The sequence below is a fragment of the Halichoerus grypus genome, chromosome X, assembly GCF_964656455.1.
Source record: "Halichoerus grypus chromosome X, mHalGry1.hap1.1, whole genome shotgun sequence".
Lineage (NCBI taxonomy): Eukaryota > Metazoa > Chordata > Mammalia > Carnivora > Phocidae > Halichoerus > Halichoerus grypus.
This window is the reverse complement of record NC_135727.1, coordinates 65888996-65915489: the sequence shown is the minus strand read 5'-3', so window position 1 is coordinate 65915489 and position 26494 is coordinate 65888996. Positions and strand designations below refer to the sequence as shown.

General features: G+C 35.4%; 1 protein-coding gene across 6 annotated transcripts in view; it reads right to left on the bottom strand.

The window, feature by feature from the left end:
• The window catches only part of LOC118544892 (transcriptional regulator ATRX), a 303532-nt gene that overhangs the window by 197776 nt on the left and 79262 nt on the right, over positions 1-26494 (bottom strand). For 2 of the 6 annotated variants that reach the window (XM_078064338.1, XM_078064340.1), the window contains 7 exons: positions 24587-24642; positions 23421-23473; positions 22310-22434; positions 19528-19641; positions 13282-13391; positions 11371-11438; positions 7983-11068 (listed from right to left, as the gene is read on the bottom strand). In XM_078064338.1, coding sequence (XP_077920464.1) covers positions 7983-11068; positions 11371-11438; positions 13282-13391; positions 19528-19641; positions 22310-22434; positions 23421-23473; positions 24587-24642 — 3612 coding nt within the window. The remainder of the gene's footprint in view (positions 1-7982; positions 11069-11370; positions 11439-13281; positions 13392-19527; positions 19642-22309; positions 22435-23420; positions 23474-24586; positions 24643-26494) is intronic. The other 4 variants (XM_078064341.1, XM_078064339.1, XM_078064342.1 and 1 more) reach the window with 4 other exon arrangements.

Below are 26494 nucleotides of genomic sequence, written 5' to 3'. Positions count from 1 at the left end.
ACATAACAGCCACATCGGCGCAAATAAAAAAGAAAATGACCTGAAGACGGGCAAAACTGACTTTCCACAGCTAAATGTAGAGACGAGGCCACAATAAAGAGGGTAGAAAGGCCTAGATGCAGTGTGAGCCAAAGTGACCTGTGGATCTGTCAGAAGAAAGGAAGGATGCCACGGGCGCATACAGGGAAAAAGAGCAGACCCTAAGCTATGCACCCCAGGCATGGTAGACCCACCCACCAGGAAGACAAATCTCAATAACATTTGGCTCTGAAAACCAGAGGGGCCTAACTTCCCAAGAACTTACAACTTGTGGGGCTTCACACATTACATTTTAAAAATCAGCAGGCTCAACTCTGGAAGAACCAGGGAACAATAGGAAATCGAGTCCCCATCCTTAAGAGACAACACAACAAACAACCCCACTGAGATACAGCATACAAACAGCAGTCTGAAAAGGGCCTGGGGTATATGAGAAGGTGGTTTCTTTATTAACCTCAGAGCATGTGCTGGAAGGGCAGAGATCATTGGGAGACTTCTGCAAGACCAAAAAGCTGGCAGGTGTCATTTCCCTCCCCATTCCTGCAGGAACCAGCACAGCACCAACACTCTCCACATACCTTGCTAAAAGCATGTCCCACCCCACTATGTCTTCTGTAGTCTTGCCCCCTCCACACCAGCCTGGACTCTGGAAAGTTTTCTCAGGTGGCTGCAAGATACCTTCCACAAGTGGCATTGACCTTGCTGGCACCACACATACCCTGCCCCCACGTTCTTCTACAGACAGCTCCCACCAACATACCCTTGGCAGAAGACCATCCAAAGAAGTGACACAAATCTGGCAGTGTGCTTACAGCCCCAAGAGTGGCCAGCACCACTCCAAAATGACTCTGCCCTGGAGCAGAGGGGACAATAAGCATACACATGAGTCCACATGTGGCCTCAGCAGCAGGTTGAGGGCAGACATCCAGTCTAATGGCAGGCTCAGGCTACCAACAAAAACTTCTCAGGAGACAACATGGGGAGAACACCCCGCAGTTCCAAGCTACCGCATTTCTGATAAATGGCTGGTGTGACTCAACTCAAGCCCAAGGCAAGCACCAGACTGACCCATAACAACAAAGGGACCAAACCCTGCCCACAAGAGGCAAACAGAGCCATTGCAGATGACTGGAATGAAGGCAAATGAGGCTCAGCCATAAAATTAGGGTACAACACACACAGGAGACATTCTGAAGTGTCAGGTTCTGGTGAACAAGGGACACGGCACTATAGGGCACTACAGGACCTGTTCTTCATAAGACCACTACTTACAAAAGCGCGTGGCTAACATGTAGAAAAAGACACAGAGAATTGGACAAAATGAGGAGAAAAAGGAATATGTCCCAAATGAAAGAACATGACAAAATCACAGCAAGAGAGCTAAACAAAACAGAGATAAGTAATATGCCTAAGGGAGAATTTAAAGTAATGGTCATAAAGATACTCACTGGAATCGAGAAGAGTGGAGAACCTCACTGAGATACTCAACAAAGAGGTAGAAAACATAAACAAGAACCAATCAGAGATGAAGGACTCAATAACTAACATTGAATATACACTAGAGGGAATAAAGAGTAGAATAGAGGAAGTAGAAGAATGGACCAGTGACCTACAAGACAGAGTAATGGAAAGCAATCAAGGTGAACAGAAGGGAGAAAGAAAATAATAAAAAATGAAAATAGACTTAGGGAACTCAGTAACACAATCATGCATGGTAACAGGCACATTATAAGGACCCCAGAAAGACATGAGAAAGAAAAAGGGGCAGAAAATTTACTTGAAGAAATAACAGCTTAAAACTTCCCAAATCTGGGGAGGGAAACATACATCCAGATTCAGGAGGCACAAAGAGCCCCCAATAAAATCAACCCAAGAAGGTCCACACCAAGACACATAATAATTAAAATAGGAAAATGTAGTGATAAAGAGGGAATTTTAAAAGGAACAGGAAAAAGGAAAACAGATACATGCAAGGGAAACTCCATAAAGATAGGAGCAGATTTTTCAGAAGAAACTTTGCAGGCCAGAAGAGACTGGCATGATATATTCAAAGTGCTGAAGGAAAACAAAACTGCAACCAAGTATACTCTCTCCACCAAGACAATCATTCAGAATAGAAAGAAAGAGTTTCCCAAACAAATAAAGTTAAAGGAATTTGTCACAACTAAACCAGCCATACAAGAAATATTAAAGGGGGGATGCCTGAGTGGCTCAGTCGGTTAAGCGGCTGCCTTTGGCTCAGGTCATGATCCCAGGGTCCTGGGATCGAGCCCCGCCCCGCATCCCTGCTCGGCGGAGAGCCTGCTTCTCCCTATCCCTCTGTCTGCCACTCTGCCTACTTGTGCTCTCTATCTCTGTTAAATAAATAAATTAAAATCTTAAAAAAAAAAAGAAATATTAAAGGGGATTCTCTGAGTGGAAAGGTAAGACCATAATTAGGAGTAAAGAAAAGTAGGTAGCACTAAAGCAATAAAATTAAGTATATCAATAAAAATCAGTTAAGGGATTCACAAAATAAAAGGAAATAAAGTAGGACACCATATATCTAAAACATGGGGGAGAGGGGCAAAAATTTAGTACATTCAAACTTAAGCAACCATTAACTTAATATAGACTGCTACATGCAGAAGATGTTTTATATAAAACTAATGACAACCACAAATCAAAAACAACTGATAATGCAAAAAAGTAAAGAGAAAGGAATGCAAGCGTATCACTAATAAAGCCAGCAATGAGAGAAGAGAGCAAGAGAAGAAAGGAACAGAGAAAAACTACAAAAACAAACATAAAACAAGTAGCAAAATGGCAATACATGCCTACCAATAATTACTCTGAATGTAAATGGACTAAATGATCCAATCAAAAAACATGGAGTGAGTGAACAGATAAGAAAGCAAAACCAATCTATATGAACAACAAGAAACTCACTTCTGACATAAAGACATAAAGTGAAGGGACTGAAAAACATGTATCATGCAAATAGATGTAAAAAGAAAGACAGGTAGCAATACATGTAACGGAAAAAAAACAGACTTTAAAAAGACTGTAACAAGAGACAAAGAAGGACACCATATAACCATAAAGAGTACAACCTAAAAAGAAGGTATAACAACCATAAATGTTTACGAACCCAACACTGGAGCACCCAAAAACATAAAACAGCTAATAACAAACAAAGTAATCAACAGTAACATAATAATAGCAGAGGACTTTTAACTCCCCGCTTACATCATTCAAACAGAAATCAACATGAAAACAGTAGCTTTGAAGGACATATTGGACCAGATGGATCTAACAGATATATTCAGAACATTCCATCCTAAAAAAGAACATAATTCTTCGCATGTGCACATGGAATATTCTCCAGACTAGACCACATGTGAGGTCACGAAACAAACTTTAACAAATTCAAGATCAAAGTCATACCATGCATCTTTTCCAACCACAATGCTATGAAACTAGTAATCAACCACAAGAAAAAATCTGGAAGAACACAAATACGTGGAGGTTAAATACACACTACTAAACAATGAATGTGTCAATCAAGATATCAAAGAGATAATCAAAAAATGCAAAGAGACAAATGAAAACGAAACAATGCTCCAAAATCTTTGGCATGCAGCAAAAGCTACTCTAAGAGGGAAATTTATAACACTACAGGCCTACCTTAAGAAGAAAAAACCCACAAACAACATAACCTTACACCTAAACGAGCTACAAAAAGAAGAACAACTGAAACCCAAAACCTGTGGGAGAAAAAAATAATAAAGTTCAGAGCATAAATAAACAAAATACAAACTAAAAACAAAAACAAAAACAAAAAAACAATGGATCAATGAAACCAGAAACTGGTTCTTTGAAAAGATCAACAAAACTGATAAACCTTCATCCAGACACATCAAAAAAATGAGAGAGGACTCAAACAAAATCAAAAATGAAAGAGGAGAAATAACAATGGACACCATAGAAATAAAAAGGGTTGTAAGAGAAGATTATGAAAAATTATATGCTAACAAATTGAACAAAACAGAACAAATGGATAAATTTCTAGAAACATTTAACCTCCCAAAACTCCATCGCAAAGAAATTTAACATTTGAACAGGTTGACTGCCAACAGTGAAATTAAATCAGTAATCAAAAAACTCCTGAACCACATGCCTTCACAGGTGAATTCTACTAAATATTTTAAGAAGTTAATACCTAATTCTTCTCAAATTATTCAAAAAAATGGAAGACAAATGAAAGCTTCCAAATTCATTCTACGAGGCATTTCCCTGATACAAAAACCAGATAAAGACATCCCTAAAAAAGAGAACTACAGGCCAGTATCTCTGAAAAACATAGATGCAAAAATTCTCCATAAAATACTAGCAAACAGAATCCAACAATACATTTAAAAAAATCATTCACAGGTGCCTGGGTGGCTCAGTCGTTAAGCGTCTGCCTTCGGCTCAGGTCATGATCGCAGGGTCCTGGGATTGAGCCCCACATCGGGCTCCCTGCTCCACAGGAAGCCTGCTTCTCCCTCTCCCACTCCCCCTGCTTGTGTTCCCTCTCTCACTGTGTCTCTCTCTGTCAAATAAATAAAATCTTTAAAAAAAAAATCATTCACATGATCAGGTAGGATTTATTCCTGGGCTGCAAGGGTGGTTCAATATCTGCAAATCAACCAATGTGATACCTCATAACAATAAGAGAAAGGATAACAAACATATGATCATTTCAATAGATGTAAAAAAAAGCATGTGACAAAGTATAAAATCCATTCATGATCAAAACTCTCAAAGTAGGTTTAGAAGGAACATACCACAACACGATAACGGCCATTTACGAAAAACGCACAGCTAACGTCATACTCCATGTTCACCATGGAGTTCACTGAGAGCTTTTCCCCTAACATCAGAAATAAGACAAGGATGTCCACTCAAACCACTTTTATTCAACATAATACTGGAAGTCCTAACCACAGCCATCAGAAAACAAAAACAAAAGGCATCCAAATTGGTAAGGAAGAACTAAAACTTTCATTACTTGCAGATGGCATGATACCATATATAGAAAACCCTAAAGACTCCACCAAAAAACTACTAGAACAGACAGATGAATTCAGTAAGGTCACATGATACAAAATCAATGTACAGAAAACCACTGCATCTCTATACACTAATAATGATGTACAAATGTCACTAATAATGAATTACAAATTAAGAAAACTGTCCCACTGACAATTGCACCAAAAATAATAAAATACCTAGGAATAAAGTTAACCAAGAACATGAAAGAACTGTACTTTGAAAACAATAAAACACTGATGAAAGAAACTGAAGATGACACAAATGGAAAGATATTCTGTGCTCATGGACTGGGAGAACAAATACTGTTAAAATATCCCTACTACCCAGAGCAATCAACAGATTTAATAAAATCCCTATCAAAATACCAACAGCATTTTTCACAGACCTGGAAGAAATAATCTTAACATTTGTATGGAACCACTAAACACTCTGAAAGCCAAAGCAATCTCAAAAAAGAAGAGCAAAACTTGAAGAATCACAATCCCAGATTTCAAGATACACTACAAAGCTATAGTAATGAAAACAGTATGGTACTGGCACAATTAACAGACACACAGATCAATAGAACAGGATAGAAAGCCCAGAATTAAATTCAACATTATATGGTCAATCAATTTTCAACAAAACTAATTTTTCAACAGAGGCAAGAATATGCAATAGGAAAAAGACAGTCTCTTCAACAAATGGTGTTGAGAAAACTGGACAGCAACATGCAAAAGAATGAAACTGGACCACTTTCTTATACCATATACAAAAATAAACTCAAAATGGATTAAAGACCTAAATGTGAAACCTGAAACCATAAAAATCCTAGGAGAGAGCATAGGCAGTAATTTCTATGACATCTACCATAGCAACATTTTTATAGATACGTCTTCTGAGGCAAGGGAAACAAAAGCAAAAATAAACTATTGGGACTACATCAAAATAAAATACTTCTGCACAGCAAAGGAAACAATCAACAAAACTAAAAGACAACCTATAGAATGGGAAAAGATTCTTGCAAACAATATATCCAATAAAGGGTTAGTATCCAAAATATATAAAGAACTTATACAACTCAACACCAAAAAACCCCAGAAATAATCCAATTAAAAATGGGCAAAAGACATAAACAGGCAATATTCCAAAGAAGACGTAAAGCTGGCCAACAGACACATGAAAAGACGCTCAACATCACTCATCATCAGGGAAATGCGAATCAAAACCACAATGAGATACCACCTCACACCTGTCAGAATGGCTAAAATCAAAAACTCAAGAAACAACAGGTGTTGGTAAGGATGTAGAGAAAAAGGAATCTGTTGGTGAAAATGCAAACTGGTACAGCCACTGTGGAACACAGTACGAACATTCCTCAAAAATTAAAAAGAAAATTACTATATGATCCAGTAATTCCACTAGTATATATCCAAAGAAGAGAAAAACACTAATTTATGAAGATATAAGCACCGCTCTAAAATTTATTGCAGCATTATTTACAATAGCCAAATTATAGAAGCAACTCAAGTGTCCAACAACAGATGGATAAAGATGTGGTGTATACACACACACACACACACACACACACACACACACACACAGTGGAATATTACTCAGCCATAAAAAAAGAATGAAATCTTACTGTTTGCAACAACATGGGTGGATCATGAGAGTATAAATGCTAAATAAAATAAGTCAAAATAAATGAACAAAGAAAAAAGACAAACATAAAATAACAGACTCTTAACTATAGGGAACAAACTGATGGTTACCAAAGGGGAAGGAGGGGATGGGTGAAATAGGTGAAGGGGATTAAGAGTACACTTATCGTGATGAGCACTGAGTAATGTATAGTTGCTGAGCCACTATACTGTACACCTGAAACTAATATAACACTGTATGTTACACATACTGGAATTTAAAGAAATAAAATAAATAAATAAATACATAAGCAAGCAAGCTGGAGTTGGATATAAATAAATTTTTAGAATGAATGAATGAATGAATATATGAATGAATAAGTTTAACATGTCCCTGGTTAACTGACAGGTTTACTAACTTAAAAAAGACAAGGCAAGTGACATATGCACATGTATTATACAACTGATTTTTAAGAACTGCAACAGTGATAAAAATTATTTTTATAACTCTTTTGGGGGGTATCACTGACTGTTCCACTAATTGTCCTAGTTCTCTATCTCCTCAGGGTAAGGTAATTCATCTACTTTTTGGATTTTTCTTTTATTTTGTTATTATTATAGACAGAAACATCTGTTCATGTGATTAGAAAAAATTGACAAGCATCAACAGTGGGTTTAATGATGTAAATTTAAAGTTTTCAGAAAATTTCACTGGACACAAAGTTAATCTGTCCAATTTAAAAAGTCATATGCAGGGATGCCTGGCTGGCTCAGTTGGAAGAACATGCAACTCTTGATCTTGGGGTTGTGAGTTCGAGCCCCACACTGATTACATAAAAAGTCATATGCATGGCAAGGCAGTTTAAACTCCCACACACTATGTTATACTAGCACCAAGCACACATCTCCATTACGTGAATATATACCTACTGAACTACTGGCACAGGTCTTATTTTCCTTCATAAACTACTGTTTATTACTCCAGAAAAAGCACTAAACATTGGTAAAGAAATTCTGTTATCTATCCAACAAACCTGGTATATCTGATACAGAATACTAACAATAGTGAAACACCTTCCAATGATGGCATAAAAATAAATGAAGGCTTTTTAGTAAATCTTTAAATTTTGAAGAGCCTTTTCCTAAACAGTAACCTTGCATTTGATTGGCTTCAGAGAAAATTAAACAATGTAGTTATTCAAGAGGGTAAAAGCATAAATTATGAATTTATTTATTTTTGCTTACCTGAAGATTGGCAAAATCCAGTATGTGAAGACAGCACTAAATTTTCGGTCACAGGCTTAATTTTCTGCTCATCACTGCTCCCCTCGCCTACAGAATTCTGATCATCATCTCCTATATCAGAAGAAGATGACGATGTAATGTCAGCTTGCTTCCTTTTAGTGCTTGTTCTTAGGGAGTTTCTCATTTTCTCCTTGACACTGACTGTCTTCTTTTTAGCTGAAGTTCTCTGTTTCTTCAGCTTTTTATTGTCTTCAGAACTTTCCTCACCATCAGAAGATGATGAGCCACTATGTACTTCCTTGGTATTTCTCTTTGAATTTAAATTTCTTCTTTCCCTCAGTTCTATTCTTTTCAGTCTCTTGTCAGAAGAATCACAACCATCTTCTTTCATGGAATATTTCTCAGTATCAGATGATGAACAATCCTGTCTCTTCCTTGAACTCTTTTCAGGCAAGTTGCATCTTTTCTTCACTCTACTGGATGCCCCATTCTTACTCCTTTTATCTTCTGAAGAATCACAACTATCTCTTTTTCCCTGTAATTTCTCTGCATTATCGGACACGTCATCCTTCTTTTTAGAAGTTTTATCTTTTATTTTTTTACTTTTCTTTTCTCCATAAGTTGTGTCATTCTTATTTTGTTTTATGCCTTTAGGAAAACGAGAAATCTCTTCTCCCTCGGGTAATTTCTCAGTGCTATCAGATGATGATTCATACTGTTGTTCCATCTTAATTATATTTTTCTTCAAGTCTGTAGTTTTCTTTTCTTTTACTTCAGTTCCCTTTTTGCTCTGCTTTTTATCATCTTCAGAGGATTCATCACTCTGCTCTCTCTTTGGGAAATTCTCAGCAATGTCAGATAAGCCAGTCTGTACTTTCTTACATGATTTGGTTTTCAAATGCTTACTCTTTTCTTTAGTTTCAGCAACCTTTTTGTCTTCTGGAGAATTAAAACTCTCCTCTTTCCCTGAAGGCAGCTTATCAGCACCATCACAAGAAACACCTGACTGCTGCTTCTTAGAGATTCGATCTCTTAAGTCCATGTTGGTCCTGTCTTTATCGACTGTGCCTTCTGCTGAAAAGAAATTCTCTCTCTCTTGTTTCCTTTCAGCATCATCAGATGACCCTTCTTGTGCAGTCTTCAAATTTTTCTGCCCTTGATTATCCATTCCTTTTTTTCTGTGTTTTTCATCTTCAGAAGAATCATAATCTTCTTTATTTGGAACTCTTTTTTTGGTTGTTCTGGCAGCCCCAATTTTACTCATGCTCTTTATCTCTTTTTCTAATTCTGAGTCATAATTGGAAGACTCAGACTGGTTTTGTCGTTTCTTTTTAGAAATTACAGACCTTTTAGCTGATTTGCCTTTTTTAATATCATAATCTGAGCCAGAAGTAGAACTTTTTCGTTTCCTTTTTCCTTTATCATCTTTCCCTGTTTGAGTCTTTAAATCATATAAAGTCTTCTCATGATTTGTATGAGTTTCATTAATATCAGTATCTGAAGAAGAACTGTGACTCATCCTGGACACCTCTTTGAGGATTGCTAACATTTCATCAGAATCTGAATTCTGATCCACAATCTCTGACTGCTTAGATTTAGGCAATTTATTAGGTTTAGGATTATCTATAGCACTGTCAGAAGAATTCCGCTTATCCTTTTTTCTCATTGGAACTGATACTTTTTGTTTCTCCTTAACTGTTTCATTACTTTCTTCATCTGAATTAGATGTTGCAGGATTGGTTTCTGTCTGTCGCCTCAAGGGAGTAGTCTTTACACGTGGAGATCTTCGAAGATCAGATTCTTCTGAAAGTAATGGAACTTCACTTTCAAACAAATGCTCATTATCATTCTTTTCCTGTCCAAGTCCACAGTTCTCTGGCTTGGGGTTCAGACCAGAACTTTTATAGCCATCTTTATCTTGTGGTACTTCCTGACAATCAGCACCTTTAATTGGAGAATTAGAAAGGGAAACAGGGGTAAGTTTAACATATAATTCTTTTGTTACTTTAGCTGTAGTTTTTGACTTAATACCTCCTCTGTTGTCTTTTGAAGTAACATTTAATTTTACAGAAGAACTCTCCAGTTCTTGTTCAGTTCCACTATTGCCATCTCCCTGATTATCTGCTGAACTCTGAACTTCCATAGCTGTCTCAAGATTCTCAAAAATGTCTTCTGGAACTGAGGAAGGAACAGAAACAATATCCATGTCTAAATCTTCAGAAGTGTTAGCAGGTTCATACTGAGGTTCTTCTTTTTTATCAGATTTCTTATGTTCACCACTGGCACTTTTATTTGCTCTTTGTTCCTGTACTGTAATACTCTGATCCATGTGCTCACTATCCAGCTGCTTTCTTGCCAGTTTAGCTTCTGATTTTGAAATATCTTTTCTTTCTAAAGCACAGGGTTTTTCTCCTTTTCGTACTTTTGTTTCAGACTTAGCATCTATGACCTTATGCTCTTTGGTATTTTTCTCTTTGTTTACAGCATCCAAAGCTCGAATCTCTGAATTCAAATCTTCTTCTAATGCAAGATGAGCTTTCTTGATATCAGCTAACACAGATTTAAAAGCCTTAAGCTGGCGTAACTTTGTAGCAGAACTGGTTTCTGAATTATCTGCTGCCTGCTTCAAAAACTTAACATAACTGGAGTTCATGTTAGTTGTGGTCTCAATCAGTTTTTTTGCCTTCTTAATCATCTCTTTGGGCACAATTAGTGCTGAATAAGAGTAGGTTACCGAACCAGAACATGAATCATCTAATTTCTTTTCTTCTCCATTACAATTGGAACTATTTTTCTTTGGAGAAAATCTGGGTGTATGGTCATATACTTTATTACTCTTTTCATTGTCAACTTTTATCTTCTTCTTATTTTGTTGCAACAACTGTTCTAAATTTTCAAATACACTATTACATGCAGTGACCAAGTCCAACAAAGGTTCTGGGTGACAAATGTAGCAATACCACTGGTTGTTTTCATCCATTATTGTAGAGAGCTCCTTTCGACCAAGGTTGCGCAGAATGCATTTCTTGCAGAAGGCATTATGGCAAAAGTCACAACAAATCAAGTTCCCACCTTCTGCACACCACCTGAAATTATTAAAAGATGAAAATATTATTACAAAATGAAACTCACTCTAAATTTTTTCATTATTAAAGCAATTTAAATTTTCCTGCCAGGAATTTTAATAGTAATTTGGGTCATCTGCTTATTCTTTACTAGAAACTTAAAACAGACATAAACCTAAGGTTTTGTGGAAAAGAGTAACCTTCCATTAAAGAGATCAATGATGATACTACAAAAAAAATGAATCTAATAACATACTATGTAAGAATTTCCCCCAAAAAAGTAGACAATACTGAATGTTAGTTCATCTTGATTTATTACCTACCTACATTGTTCATCCATTCCATCAGAGTCACGGCTAATATCATCACTCATGTAATATTTAAAGCAATTCTATTAAAAGAAAAGGGGAAGGGGAAATTTTATATTCAAAATGGGTAACATTCATAAAGGACAAAAATTTTATTTTTAAGTCATTAAAAAAAAGTAAAGGGAATGTGTGTGTGTTGTGTGTGTTTTACAGAATCAAAGCAAAACCACTGCACTACCCAATACTAGTATTTTCCAGACATAGAAATACCTCAATAAATTAATTCCTTGAAATAGATTTCCCGATCATCAAGTACCACTATTCCTTATATAAAGTTTATAAAAGATTTTGGTAAAGCAAGTTTCTAATTTCATACAACGAGCTACTAAACCTCTACATAAAGATGTATTAGATGTTGCTGCTACTTAATGTATTTAATAGCCTTCATATATAAACAGCTGCTATGTGTACAGCTAAGCAACATTATCCTACATTAAGCTACATTCTCTTTAAATCTCAAAACATTATGCAAGATAGGAAGTATTACATCCAATTTGAGAGAAAAGGCTAATACGTAAGTAAATCTCCTCAAGCCATACAATTAGGTAACAGGCAAAGTAGGTATTCAAATCCAAGTCTGAATGACTCTAAATTCATTTTCATTAAGCCTGGAGAAAGGGAAGGTTCTATGCCCAGTGATGAAAAGTACTGATTACCAAAATGGGCTAGGCTCAACAGACCAGCGCTTGAAAAAAACCAATTACATATATTAGAAAAGAGAAAGGAAATGCACATTACAAATCCAGCAATATGAAATTCAGCTATCCCATTTTAAAACTAGAAGCTACAACATGTCCCCCTAAATAGGCTCCCGGTTGAACTGAATTCAAGGAACGAAGGGACACAAATTGCTAAAAGAAAAAGTAAATTTAGTCCACTTAAGTAGGTCTGTATCAAAAACTCATACAATAAAAGACCTAAAGGGGCAGCTGGGTGTCTCAGTCAGTTAAGCGTCTACTTTCAGCTCAGGTCGTGATCTCAGGGTCCTGGGATCAAGCCCCACATCTGGCTCTCTGCTCAGTGGGGAATCTGCCTCTCCCTCTTCCTCTCTCTCTCTGATCCTCCTCCCCGATTGTGCTCTCTCTCTCAAATAAATAAATAAAATCTTAAAAAAAAAAAAAAGACCTAGAAGTGGAACTCTGAGGAAAATCTAGTCTGCCCCTGCACTTCAAGGAGGCATTTTGTTGGGAAACAAACTAACCCAGAATTAATCTTAGCATTAATGAGTTAGGGAAATCATAACCTTGATATTATATTTAAAATTAACTCCAAGGTATTACTAATAAAAGAGTATACACAGACTGTTAAAACTATCTTCAACACATATAAAGCATTTTTAATTCTATCATCACCAACTTAATGTCAAAACCCTGCCCCACGTGGAGAGTTTAGATTTGGGTAATTAGAATACATAAGATGGAAGGTTATAAAACATATACATCTGCACACACGTAAACTCTTCAGATTTGCCAACACACCATGCTCTGCTTCACTTACCAGCCTCTGAATACCATGTTGCCTCTGCTTAGAATATGCTGAGCCAATTCCACTTCACCAGGCTAATTCCTATTTATAGCTCAGATACCAGCTTATATCATCTCCATTATAAAGCCCCCCTACCTAACTCCAAAGTACACAGGCTTCCTGTGTGTTCCCACAGTACACAGCACTTCCCCTATCACGGCACTTACTGGCCTTTTTGTAATATCTGTCCTCCCCGTTACAATATAAGCCCTCCAAAGACAGAGACCACGTCCATCTTCTTCATCACTATGCACCAAAAGTCTGACACTGTAAACCAAATGTCTAACATATAGTAAACATTCAAATATTTCTAGAATGAATTATAAAAAGATCATTACATACCTTACAAATAAGTACTTGCAGTGAAGGATGTCTGTAAATGGAATCTTTTTGAAAATGATTGACCTGTTGTCCACAAGCTGTGCAGCTCACAATCCCATGAAGCCCATCTTCTAGGAGAAAGGAGTGACCATTATTCAGACATACACACACACATAAGAAAAGATATTTACTTTAGTCAGCATTTTGCAATTTTCATATTACAAATTAAATACTTCATAATTCTTAGAAAAGTGACATTTTGGACACAAAAGGCTAACAATTTTATGGACTTACTAAAAACATGACAACCTTGGCAAATGCCAGAACTACAAATCCTAATCTGTTTCCTTTTACAGATGCAAACCCTATTTCTCACAACAACTGGATAAAACATGAAGAGACTCCATAAGAGAAGTTCTAAAAATAGGGGTCAAGAGCTCGTTTTCATTTTGCTATTGTTTGCAAATAAATCATCAGTTCTTAAAGAATGGGGAAGCAAGTGACATATGTGGAACAGTCTTTTGCATCCTTATACTTAAAAGTTAGGTACGCCATTAATTTTTTATCCTCAAAATGAAAGTGTCTGCACAGACTCTTCCAATATAGTATGTGAAAACCTGATAATATTAAATTACCAATTTCTTACCTCAGATTTACTTCAATACTATCCATAATCCCCATTAACCTGTCTTCTATTTCACTATCTACTCCATATCAGCACTACTATTTCCAATTAAGGACAAATAAGACTTGCAGGTATATCTATCTATCTTGGCAGCAAAACCTGAGAATGACTCGGAGGAGGGGGAAGGAAGAGCCCCATTCCACAGTGTCTGCAGGAAAACAGGCTGAAGATAACCCAATGCAACAGAAAGGAAACCTCTCCTGCCTCAATCTCATCCTTAGTTCTGCTTACAGCAGTGCTTTACAATCTGACATCAGAATCATCTGAAGAAACTTTTTAAAAGCAGAGGCTGCCATTCCCATCCCTAAACCACTGAATGAGAATCTCCTAGACATTTTTTTTTTTTAGTTTTACAGATGATTCCGATGTGCAACCAAGATCTTGATATAAGATGATAGATTATGATTCCAAACAGGCCAATGAAAATGCCTGCATTCACAAATAAAAAGGAGATAACTAAAAGAATAAACTATATCTCTAAATAAAAGACAAAACAATACACACATTTCCCACCTCTCAATTTTCTATTTTGTTTTTTTCTTACTCTTTATAGATCCAAATCACCATGAACCCAAATATTATCACAAATATTCTTATTCGCAGAAGTTAAAAAAGTTTAACCAAGTTTTAAGGGTGCCATCATACCTTTCCAGACAATGTAGAGAATTTGAAGACTCACTATATAAGTTGCTAATATTTTATATCATACTGTCCTACATTAGTGTTTTATCTCAAGTACTCATATATTCTGTATTTGTTTTAACAGAAACAAATACACAGTGTGCTTCATTTCAAATAATGATTGCATTAAGATATACTAATAAAAGCTAGAATATGAATGTTCATCCAATGTTAACATAATAAATATTAAGCATCTTCTATATCCTTTGCACATATATCACTCAAAAATTAAACAAAACTAGGGCACCTGCGTGGCTCAGTTGGTTAAGCGACTGCCTTTAGCTCAGGTCATGATCCCAGAGTCCCGGGATCAAGTCCCATATCAGGCTCCCTGCTCGGCAGGGAGTCTGCTTCTCCCTCTGACCGTACCCCCTCTTGTGCTCTCTCTCTAATAAATAAATAAATCTTAAAAAAAAATTAAACAAAACTAGGTGATCCTTTGGAGAATTTCTCCCACATGTGCACAAAGAATCGTATATACGATATTCATTGCAGCACTAAGTAGGAAATTAGAAAACTCTGAAAACAAAAACTTGGAAATAACTTCCATTTGGGAAATGGACAGTGGTTTATTCATATAACAAAATTCTATAGAGCAGTGGAAAATAAAAAACTAGATGTACATTCACTGAGATGGACACACTTCAAAAGCAATGCTGAATGTGAAATGTTGCAAAAGGATATACACAGGATACCACTTTATATATTTTAAGTGAAAAATAAATGCTTTATGAAAAAACATGTATAGGAAAAATATAAAAACATATATGAAAATAATACACACACACATGCACAGAAACTTCAAAATAATCATTAGAGGGGTGGGAGGAGGAGGAAATGGAGGAGTAAGACTGAACCAATTATTTTATTTAAGTGAGATGTAAAGCCAATACTGAATAATGGTGAAATATTACTTTATGTACTTGTTTCTACATGTATATCCTTTACATTTTTATTTTTAGCTATGAAATATCTTAATGATTATAATACAGTGTATAAATGGAAAAGAAGCATTTTCATTTCTGAGTTCAACACATTTTAATAGATTTAAAGAGAACAAATTTCTGTGAAACATTGACGATAAAAACTGAAGATGACACAAAGAAATGGAGACATTCCATGCTAATGGATTGGAAGAACAAATATTGTTAAAATGTCTAAAATTACTCAAGGCAATCTACACATTTAATGCAATCCCTATCAAAATACCATGGTATAGCATTTTTCACAGAGCTAGAACAAACAATCCTAAAATTTGCATGGAACTACAAAAGACCCCAAATAGCCAAAGCAACCTTGAAAATGAAAAGCAAAGCTGAAGGTATTACAATTCCAGACTTAAATTATTTGCAAAGCTGTAGTAATCAAAACAGTATGGTACTGGCACAAAAACAGACATACACATCAATGGAACAGAATAGAAAACCCAGAAATAAGCCCATAATTATATGGTCAACCTTTGACAAAGCAAGAAAAGACTATCCAGCGGGAAAAAGACAGTCTCTTCAACAAATGGTGTTGGGAAAACTTGATAGCTACATGCAAAAGAATGAAACTGGACCACTTTCTTTCACCACACACAAAAATAAAACTCAAAATGGATTAGACACCTAAATGTGAGACCTGAAACTATAAAAATCTCAGAAGAGGGACACTCGGTTGGCTCCATCAGTGGAACGTGCAACTCGCGATCTCAAGGTTGTGAGGCTGAGCCCCATGCTGGGGGTAGAGATTACTTAAAAATAAAACCTTTAATAAAAAAAAATCCTAATTGGGTGTTAAACACAACTAATGAATCACAGAACATTACATCAAAAGCTAAGGGTGTACTATATGTTGGTTAATTGAATTTAAATTTTAAAAAAATCCTAGAAGAAAGCACAGGCAGTAATGTCCCTGACATCAGCTATCACAACACTTTTCTAGATGTCTCTTGAGGCAAGGGAAATAAAAGAAAAATAAACTCTTGGGACTACATCAAAATAAAAGGCTTCTGCACAGTGAAGGAAACAATCAACAAAACTAAAAGGTAACCTACAGAATGGGAGAAGATATTTGCAAATGACATCTGATAAAGGGTTAGTATTCAAAATATATAACGAACTTATAAAACCCAACACCCAAAAAATGAATAATCCAATTAAAAAATGGGCAGAGGACATGAGCAGACATTTCTCCATAGAAGACATCCAAGTGGCCAACAGACACATGAAAAGATGCTCAACATCATTCATTATCAGGGAAATGCAAATTATAAATACAATGAGATATCACCTCACACCTGTCAGAATGGCTAAAATCAAAAACACAAGAAAAACAAGTACTGACAAAGATGTGGAGAAAAAGGAACCCTCTTGCACAGTTGGTGAGAATGTCAACTGGTGCAGCCACTCTGGAAAACAATATGGAAGTTCCTCAAAAAGTTAAAAATAGAACTATCCTAGGATCCAGTAATTGTACTACTGGGTATTTATCCCCAAAATACAAAAACACTAATTCAAAGGGACACATGCACATATTTATAGAAGCATTATTTACAAAAGCCAAATTATGTAAGCAGCCCAAGTATCCATTGATAGATGAATGGATAAAGAAGATATGGTATATATACACAATGGAATATTATTCAGCCATAAAAAGGAATGAAATCTTGCCATTTGCAACGACACGACTAGAACTACAGAGTATAATGCTTAGGAAAATAAGTCAGAGAAAAACAAATACCATGTAATTTCACTCATATGTGGAATTTAAGGGAAAAAAAACAAGCAAAAGAAAGAAAGAGACAGAGATAAACCAAGAAACAGACTCTTCACTATAGCGAACAAAACTGGTGGTTACCAGAGGGGAGGTGGGTATGGGGATGGGTAAAACAGGCAATGGAGATTAAGAAGTACACTTGTCATGATAAGCACTGTGTGATGTATGGAATTGTTGAATCACTGTATTGTACACTTAAAATTAATATTAACACAGTATGCTAACTATACTGGAATTTAAAATAAAATTATTGTGCCAGATAGAAAAATTAGGTGTAAAGTATACTTTCTAACAAACTGGGGAAAAGGTTGTCAATAGGCTATGGTGTTTTTTAAAAAGTGGCTCCCGAAATGGTGGATACAGCGGTATCTTTAATTTTGTTTCAAATCAATATAAGATTACTTTATACACAGTTTACCTTCTTGATAGTTTCCTAAACTAGGCTTCAATTATAGAACTAACTTTCCCAGGAAGTTTGATTATTAACTAGCAATTCAGTACCTCAGATCACTAGTTTATTCATACGTGCATATATAAGTAAACAGTTAAATTTCCTGTGTGATTTCTGACAGTTTAAAGATGTAGAAAATCATTAAGACAAAAATTACCATGAGAGATTTAGGTGCTACTATATGGCTATAAACATACATATTTCATTAAGCATAATATAAACATTCTTACACAGAACACTCAATAAAATGTTCCAAATATATCAGCTCAGACCAAATACCAGCAGCATAGTGAAGTGGCACTAAGAACACATTCCCCAACAACTGTGGTTCTTTTTTCATTCTCCTTTTGGCCCTTATACACATTCTAGACACTGACTGCACCAGAGTCCCTCCCCAAAGACACCATTTAGATATTAATTTTGATACAATGCAGTATACTTAGTTCTCTGTTCTCCAGACTCTTGTTACTGATCCCTACAGTCACCTTCTACTTGCTGATTCTCTTGTTTTAAGAAAACTATTCAGCTTTGGTGAGCTCTGTTGCTGCAATGGCAGTTACCCCACTATGAACTACATTCTCCATAAATCTTCCGTATGCTTGAAAGGAGCAGAACACCCCCTTGTGGACAACAGACTAAACAACATTTCTTTGATTTTCTCCAACAACCTAATGAGTTATTTAATCCGAAAATATATATAACAAATACAGATATATTTTACTAACTCCATCAAGATAATCATATAGCACTGAAATAAAAATCTGCACAAATTTCACCAATATTAAGTACTATGCTATAATTTCACAAGTAACATGATAAATATTAAACAGACATGCTTCCATTACACTTCTACTTGGAAATTTGGTGTCTTGTTCTATTTTTTAGAGATTCGTTCCCTTTATGGTCATGGATTATGGCTCTGTAAATCTGCCCAAAAAATATACAGGCACTATTTAAAAATCACACACAAGCAAATGGGAAACATACTCCATTGTCATAAATTTCTAAATGAATCCTCCTTATGCTAACTTTTTACAGATGATTAGCCAACATGGTGTGTGTATAAGTGGGGGTAGACAGACAAAGGAAGAGACGGCTCAGACAGGTGGAAGGAAGGTTACTAGCTCTAGCTCCCTTCTCCTTCCTACTCATCTCTACATTATTATCCTTACAGCAGTAGATCTCCAACTTTAATATACAGAAGAACAAAATGGGGCTCATTCTTGACATCATCCCCAGAAATTCTAATTTGTTAGTGGAGTTAAGGGACTTGCATTTTTAACAAGCACCCCAAATAATACTAAGGCACAGGTAACTCTGTGATACAATATATTATATATATATAAAGTTACCCAAGGCCACAGGCAAGGTTTTGTCCAAATCTGAAATTCTTTCGGGGTGAGAGGGAACGCATGGTATTTTGGCATATAGGCATTACAGAACTAATATTCAAGAAGGGAATGCTAAGCTTCTTGAAATAACTTTATAGCCACTGAAGGCAAAGGTATTTTGATAAATGTTTAACCTTTTCTGCTTCAGAGCTCAGAGAGAAACAGAAGTTATTTTTAAGTAGTGCTTTTAATAAACAATGGGCAGAAAAGTGGAGGTATTTTTAATAAGCACATCAGATTTTCCAATATGGTCATAAACAGCAATTTAAACTCATGTTTTCATTTTCACTTGTATTTACCTCCGCGTTTTTTGAGATTTTCAGTTTTCATTTTACTTCTGCTTCTAAATTCAGGCCCTTTAAAATCATCTTTGTCTTCATTCAGCACTGGCTCTGGTTGTACAATCACTGTACCTAGAATGATTTCATTTAAAAAACCATTACACATATTAAATGTGCAAATGAAGTACAAGACTTCAGTTCAGATAAAGCCAACATTGCTGGTACATAATTTTGTTTCTTTCAAGCTTTCAATACTTGTATAAGGACCTCTTCAAGAGTAAATAAAACAGGGAAATAGTAAAAGGGCCACGTGTCAGCAATAAGATTACTTGTTGGAATATAATTAATAAAAGTAGGGTGCGGGTATTACGAACTAATTATAACAGAAATGTGTGAATAAAGTAGAAAGCCTCAGCCCAGTTCTAAATTTTTATACTGCCTATCACAAAAACTGTTTTGAGTATAAACACCCATGCTAAGCTCCAATAAAGTTTATAAAATAGAAGGACCAGAAGGAAAATTTTAAGAAGACATCCTATTCTTCTCATAATCCAAATCACAAACTCAGAAAAAATTTGTAAGGGTTTTTTTATATTGTTTTGGGGGAGGACAGTGGGAGGCAATGTGAGAAGTTAATTCTGCTATTACTGCTATACCTATTCTGAGGCATTTCCCAACTAGTGTGTCAAACATTTAGCACCCTGAAAAGTCCTTAAAGAGTCTTAAAACAGAAGATTCCCTTAAGATATTTAAGTTCAACTGCTCTAACAATAAACTGTAGAATGAGATCGATTATTGGTCTCTAGGGAAATATTTTAGAAAGAATGTACTTTCTTAAAGAACATGTGAACTGAGAAGACAGGTTGTTAATTTAAGTTTTCATTATAATCTCTCAAGAGCAAATAAAGCAGGAGCATAGTAAAAAGGGTCCAGGTCTCACATTTACCTACATTGCTGGGCTTAGTAATTGGGCATTATTGGCAACATTTAAGAAAGTAAAACCTGGTAAGTTGTCAGGGACGGTCTCCCTGAAACATGGGCCTATGTTATTCAGCAAGCAGATTTTGGCAAGGTATAGCATCTAGTTATATGTATTTCTGAGTCTCTGAAAAAAAAGGAGGGGAAAGCAGGCATAGAGGATTGAGTTTTTACAAACTGGCAAATTTAAATAATCTACACACACAAAAAAACTTTATTTACAACAACCATTTCACATATATACCCTCAGAGAAGCCAAAGCATTTGAAAAAGCTCAAGATTTATAATTAACGAAAAAACAAAATTATTTCTGAAGATTCCTCTCTGAATGGAAGCAAAGCAGTAGAGTGGAGAAAGCACTCACTAGCTTTGGGTTCAAGCAGACCTAAGTTTCTCAATTTAAAGCCTGAAGAAGTTCCTCGAGCTCTGAATTTGTTCCTTTATTTCTACAAGTAGAAACAGTAACTACTTTACAGTATTGGTTTGAGGATTAAATGAGTTAGTTCTGTAAGAGTCTGGTACCTATATATACTCAATATAGTATTATAATAATAATTATCATCACCCAAATTCTACCTTATGAAATGGGTCTATTTTTGGTTTGGTGGGAGAGAATTATGATTAATTCAGGTTAGAAACATCCCATACTAACTTTTTTCCACAGTATCATTAAAAGAAAGATTTGAATTCCTATTTCTTAGCTCACCCAGTGACCATCATAAGGACTCCCAGTGACAACCACTGAGAATGTTACAATCTAAAGTGAGTCACTGCCCATGGGACTCACACTCCCTCAGTAGTTGTTTCTGCCCTCGGCCACCAACCATTACATAAAATTGTCACAGATGATTTGCAAAGCCAAGTAAATGGTAGGCCCATCAATTTTCCTTCTTTCTGCTTTCTCTCATTCATTCCTTTTCCTCATTTCATATTTCATCTACTGTAACTCCTAATTTGTCCTAGTCAAGCAATGTCTTAGGCTCCTTCCCACCATTTTTTTAAACTTTCATAATCAAAAAATGTTTCACAAAAATATAAATGTAGACAGAGAACAAAGTTTAGTAAACACTGCTATAAATGATCTGTGAGGATAAATTTGAAAAATCTGCTAAGATACTTCCACATATTATTAATAAAGAAAAAATCTAAACTTTTGACTCTGAAACACCATGAAATTACCAAGACCTTTGTCATTACTCTTATCATATAATCATACTGCTCTCAGACTTGGGCTATGAAACGTCCAAGATTTTCATTTGGCTTTTTTCCCCCAATCTAATTAATGAGGTTTTAAGGTTAGAACTGCAACAGTTGAAAGGCATATGACGCGTTTTAAAGAGATAATTACAAGAAATACATCTAAATCTATCTTTGATAATTAACTTCAGCTTTTAGTCTTAGAGAATTTAAGAATGCAGTAAGATTAACCAGATTTTTAAATGTTTTTTAAAGTTTTAAGAATATTCATATGTTTTCCTATAAAGCAAGCATGTTTAAATTTGCTGAACCAAAACTTCATATAAACGTTTAAACTAACTTCCACATTCAAATACAATTTACAAACTAAAATCCCTTTTCTAAAACCCAATAGAAAGAGAAAATAGGTTTTGTTCTTTTTCAAAGCTGACTGCAAATATTCTAAGTTTTTAACCTCAGTAACACACATTTTCATTACCATTCTAATACATTTCCAGACAACCACTATTAAAATGCTAGTTTTGTTCCTTTATACACAGCTAACAGTAATCAAGTTCCAATTTTATAATGACATTTAAAAATACATTTCAACTTTAACTTCATATGAAAAATTAATACACATTACCTTTTGGCAAGCTTTGCATAGTAATATCATTTTCTGAATTTTCATTAGAAGCATCTTCATTTACAGTTTCATCCAAAGGTTTTTCATCATCAGATTCAACATACTTTGTTACAATTGAAGGTTTCCTATGAAAGAATTAAGTCCATAGAATTATGGACATTTCTAAAAATTGGAATAATAACCAAAGAACATGTTTAGATTGAACGGTGGCTCTTAACCAGAGATACACATCAGACTCACCTACGAAAGCACACATCTCTGTACCGTATTACTGTAAATTATGATTCAGTAGGTCTGGGGTAGGACCAGGATATGTTCACTCTGAAAAAGCTACTGGGGGGGGGGGGATCATAAAGGGATCTCCTCTTTAAGAATCACCACTTTAGAGAATAAGTTAAAATAAACTGTATTTATTAAGAGACATTCCCACTGGTAAAAAACAACGAATGCCCAGGGCACCTGGCTGGCTCAGTCAATAAAGCATCTGACTCTTGATCTCAGGTTGTGAGTTCAAGCCCCACGTTGGGCGTGCAGCCTTCTTAACACACACACACACACAAATGCCCAATAACTGCAAACTTCTAATAAAATCTATACTCTCTATTACGCTTTACAGTATGATTAGAAGTAGTTTCAGTCCTTGTATGTACAATTCGTTTTGACAATTTAACACAGAAAAGTATTTTTACCACTTTTTGATCTCATTATAACTTCCTCATAAGTATAATGGCTACCCCTCCCCATCATTCTGGACAATTTGATATAATCCTAAAAAACCCGTATTGCTTCATGAGGCATTCATTTCATTTTCCCTCTGTCCTTTTTTTGAGCACATATATGATCTAAAAGAAATGATCTATATATTGCAAGGGCCACTAAGGCATAATAAATCCGCCTTGGAGAATTCCAGTAAAATTCAATAATTGTTGAAATTAATTGAAATTAATTGATACAAGAGAATTCATTATACTATACTGTCCAGTTTTTAATGTGTATGTTTGTATAAAACAGTTTATTCACTTAGAACAAGGGTGCTTGAAGTTTAGAAAAGATTATTATTCTTAGAAAAAGAAAATAATCTGAAAATGTTTTCCCTTCAATATCAACCAACCTTTTTGATCGTGATGATCCTGATGATTTGGATTTTTCTGAAGAGCTAGCTCCCTAAATGTGAGAAATAAACAAAAAAGTGAATACAACTTTCAAGGAACATCCCTACAATTAACTATTTCCCTTTACCAAGATCTCTGATACAGTAACATAATGGGATATTACCTTTATGTCTAAAATATTTTTTTAAAAGGAACTTCAAAAACTAATTTGCATTTATTCTCAGGCTTCCTTGATTTAAGATTAATTTCCTGTTTTTTTTTTTTAATTAAATTGTTTCTACTGAATTGTGTGGTGTAGGTGAGGATGCACTACTCTATCATGATCTTGACCCAAGTCAACAAAGACGAAACAAAGGTACAGAAGTAATGAGATCCCAGTGGATATAGGGAGTTTTGAGGATCTAAAAAATGTGTCATTTTCTCTATCCTACCATATGGCACAAAGTACCTTCTACAATTTGCTTTGAGATACTAAATTTATCCTCATTTTGCCAATATAATCAATATATTTTTTGGATTGAAATTTCTATACTAGATGGAAAGAATCCCAAAACTATAGCATAGGCTTGGGTATCATGAATGAAGGATATCAGGATGGGTTCCTATAATAATGCTTAAGATACTCTAAATATACAGTTTTGAGAGATGTCAGAACCATGGAGTCATGCCCATAACAACCACCCTGAGCACCACTATTGCAATATAATAATGTTCAACTACCTATCTGTTAGCAAGCCTTCAGTTGTCTGGCTTTAGGTATATTGCTAAAATGAACCACACAATAATAAAAACAATGAACACCTTCTAAAAATAAACAACTACCCAAAATGAAGTATCATAATACGTAACAGTAAACTTAAACACATGCATGTATTAAAGAGAAGCAATCTGGGGTGCCTGGGTGGCGCAGTAGGTTGAGTGTCCAACTCCTGGTTTCAGCTCAGGTCATGATTTCAGGGTCATGAGATCGAGCCCCATGTTGGGCTCCATGCTTAGTGTGGAGTCTGCTTGAGTTTCCCTCTCCTTCTGCCCCTCCCCACTATGCTTGCTCTAAAATAAATAAATAAATCTTTAAAAAAAAAAACAGAAGCAATCTGATAACATATACTCTAGTCGGTTATTAGCAATTAATAAGTATCTTTTAAATGCTTCAAATTAGTCTTACCTCTTCCTTGCTGTTTTCCATCATATCTGAGTTATTTCCAGAACCACTGACTTTTTCTTAAAAGAGAAGAAATAAAAACTTTATCTATCTCTTCAAAGCATTATCAAACAGAACACCAAAACTACAACTCCATGAACCCATTTTTCAGTCTATGAAGTACAACAGTACTGGTAATACATTACTCACATTAAAATATTCCTAGAAGAATTTTCTCACTAGAATCACTCCCTTGACACACTAACCCCTTCTTTAAAAGCACTAAGTTTCTAGGGATGCCTCGGTGGCTCAGTCAGTTAAGCATCTACCTTCAGCTCAGGTCATGATCCCAGGGTCCTGGGAACGAGTCCAGCATCGGGCTCCTTGCTCAGCGAGAAGCCTGCTTCTCCCTCTGCCTGCCACTCCCCCCTGCTTGTGCTCTCTGATAAACAAATAAAATCCTTAAAAATAAATAAATAAAAATAAATAAAAGCACTAAGTTTCTAAAAATAGCAGTTTGGTATCAAACATTTCCTACTGCAATTTTCTAAGGTATTTTCTCTTAAAAGAAAATTTAACCTCCATCTTTTACTAACAATACAATCATACTATTAATAAATTTTATTTCCCTTCACCTAAGACACTGGAAAACTAACAGCAAACTAAACCTAAAGAAAGCAGAGGGAAAGAAAAAATAAAGATTAGAGCTAAATTTAATGAAACAGAATAGAAAAATAAAGAAAAATCACTGAAACCAAAAGTTCTTTGGAAAGATGAATGAAATTGACCAACCTTAAGCTAGACTGACCAAGAAAAAAAGAGCAAAACTCAAATTACCAGAATCAGAAATTAAAAAGGGGACATTACTATCTACCTTAAAGAAATAAACAGATTATAAAGGAATACTATGAACAATTGTATGCCAAAATATTAGATAACAAAATATGGACAAATTCCTAAACACACACAAACTAACAAAACTGGCTAAAAAAAAAATATACAATGTGATAGACCTATAACTGAAGAGACTGAATTAGTAATCAAAAAACTACCCACAAAAAAAAGCAAAGGTCTAGATGGCTTCACCACTGAAATGTACCACACATTCAAAAACATCTTCACAAACTCTTCCAATATAAAAAGTAGGGATACTTCCTAATTAATGTTTATGAGACCAGTATCATACCAAAACCAGTAAAGGTACCAAAAAAAGAGAAATCTACAGAACACTATCACAAATATAGACAGAATACTCCTCAACAAAATACTAGCAAACTTCAACAGAAGACAAGTCTTTCTCCCACAGACTGGGAGAAAATATCTGCCGAAAGACCTATCTGATAAAGGACTATTATCTAAAAGATACAAAGGGGGCACCTGGGTGGCTCAGTCACTTAAACATCTGCCTTCGGCTCAGGTCATGGTCCCAGAGTCCTGGGATCAAACCCTGCATGAGGAGACTGCTTCTCCCTCTCCCTCTGCCTGCTGCTCCCCTACTTGTGCTCTTTCTGTCAAATAAATAAATAAATATTTAAAAATAATAATAATAAAAATAAAAGATACAAATAACTCAATAATAATAAACAACATGATTAGAAATGGGCAAAAAGGGGCGCCTAGGTGGCTCAGTCATTAAGCCTCTGCCTTTGGCTCAGGTCAAGGTCCCGGGGTCCTGGGATCGAGCCCCATGTCGGGTTCCCTGCTTCTCCCTCTCCCACTCCCCCTGCTTGTGTTCCCTCTCTCACTGTGTCTCTCTCCGTCAAATAAATAAGATCCTTAAAAAAATAAAAATTAAATTAAAAAAAAGAAAAAAATGGGCAAAAGATCTGAAAATATCTTACCAAAGATACACAGGTGACAAATAAGCATATGAAAAAATGCTCCACATCATATGTCATGATGCAATTGGAAATTAAAACAATCAGATAATAC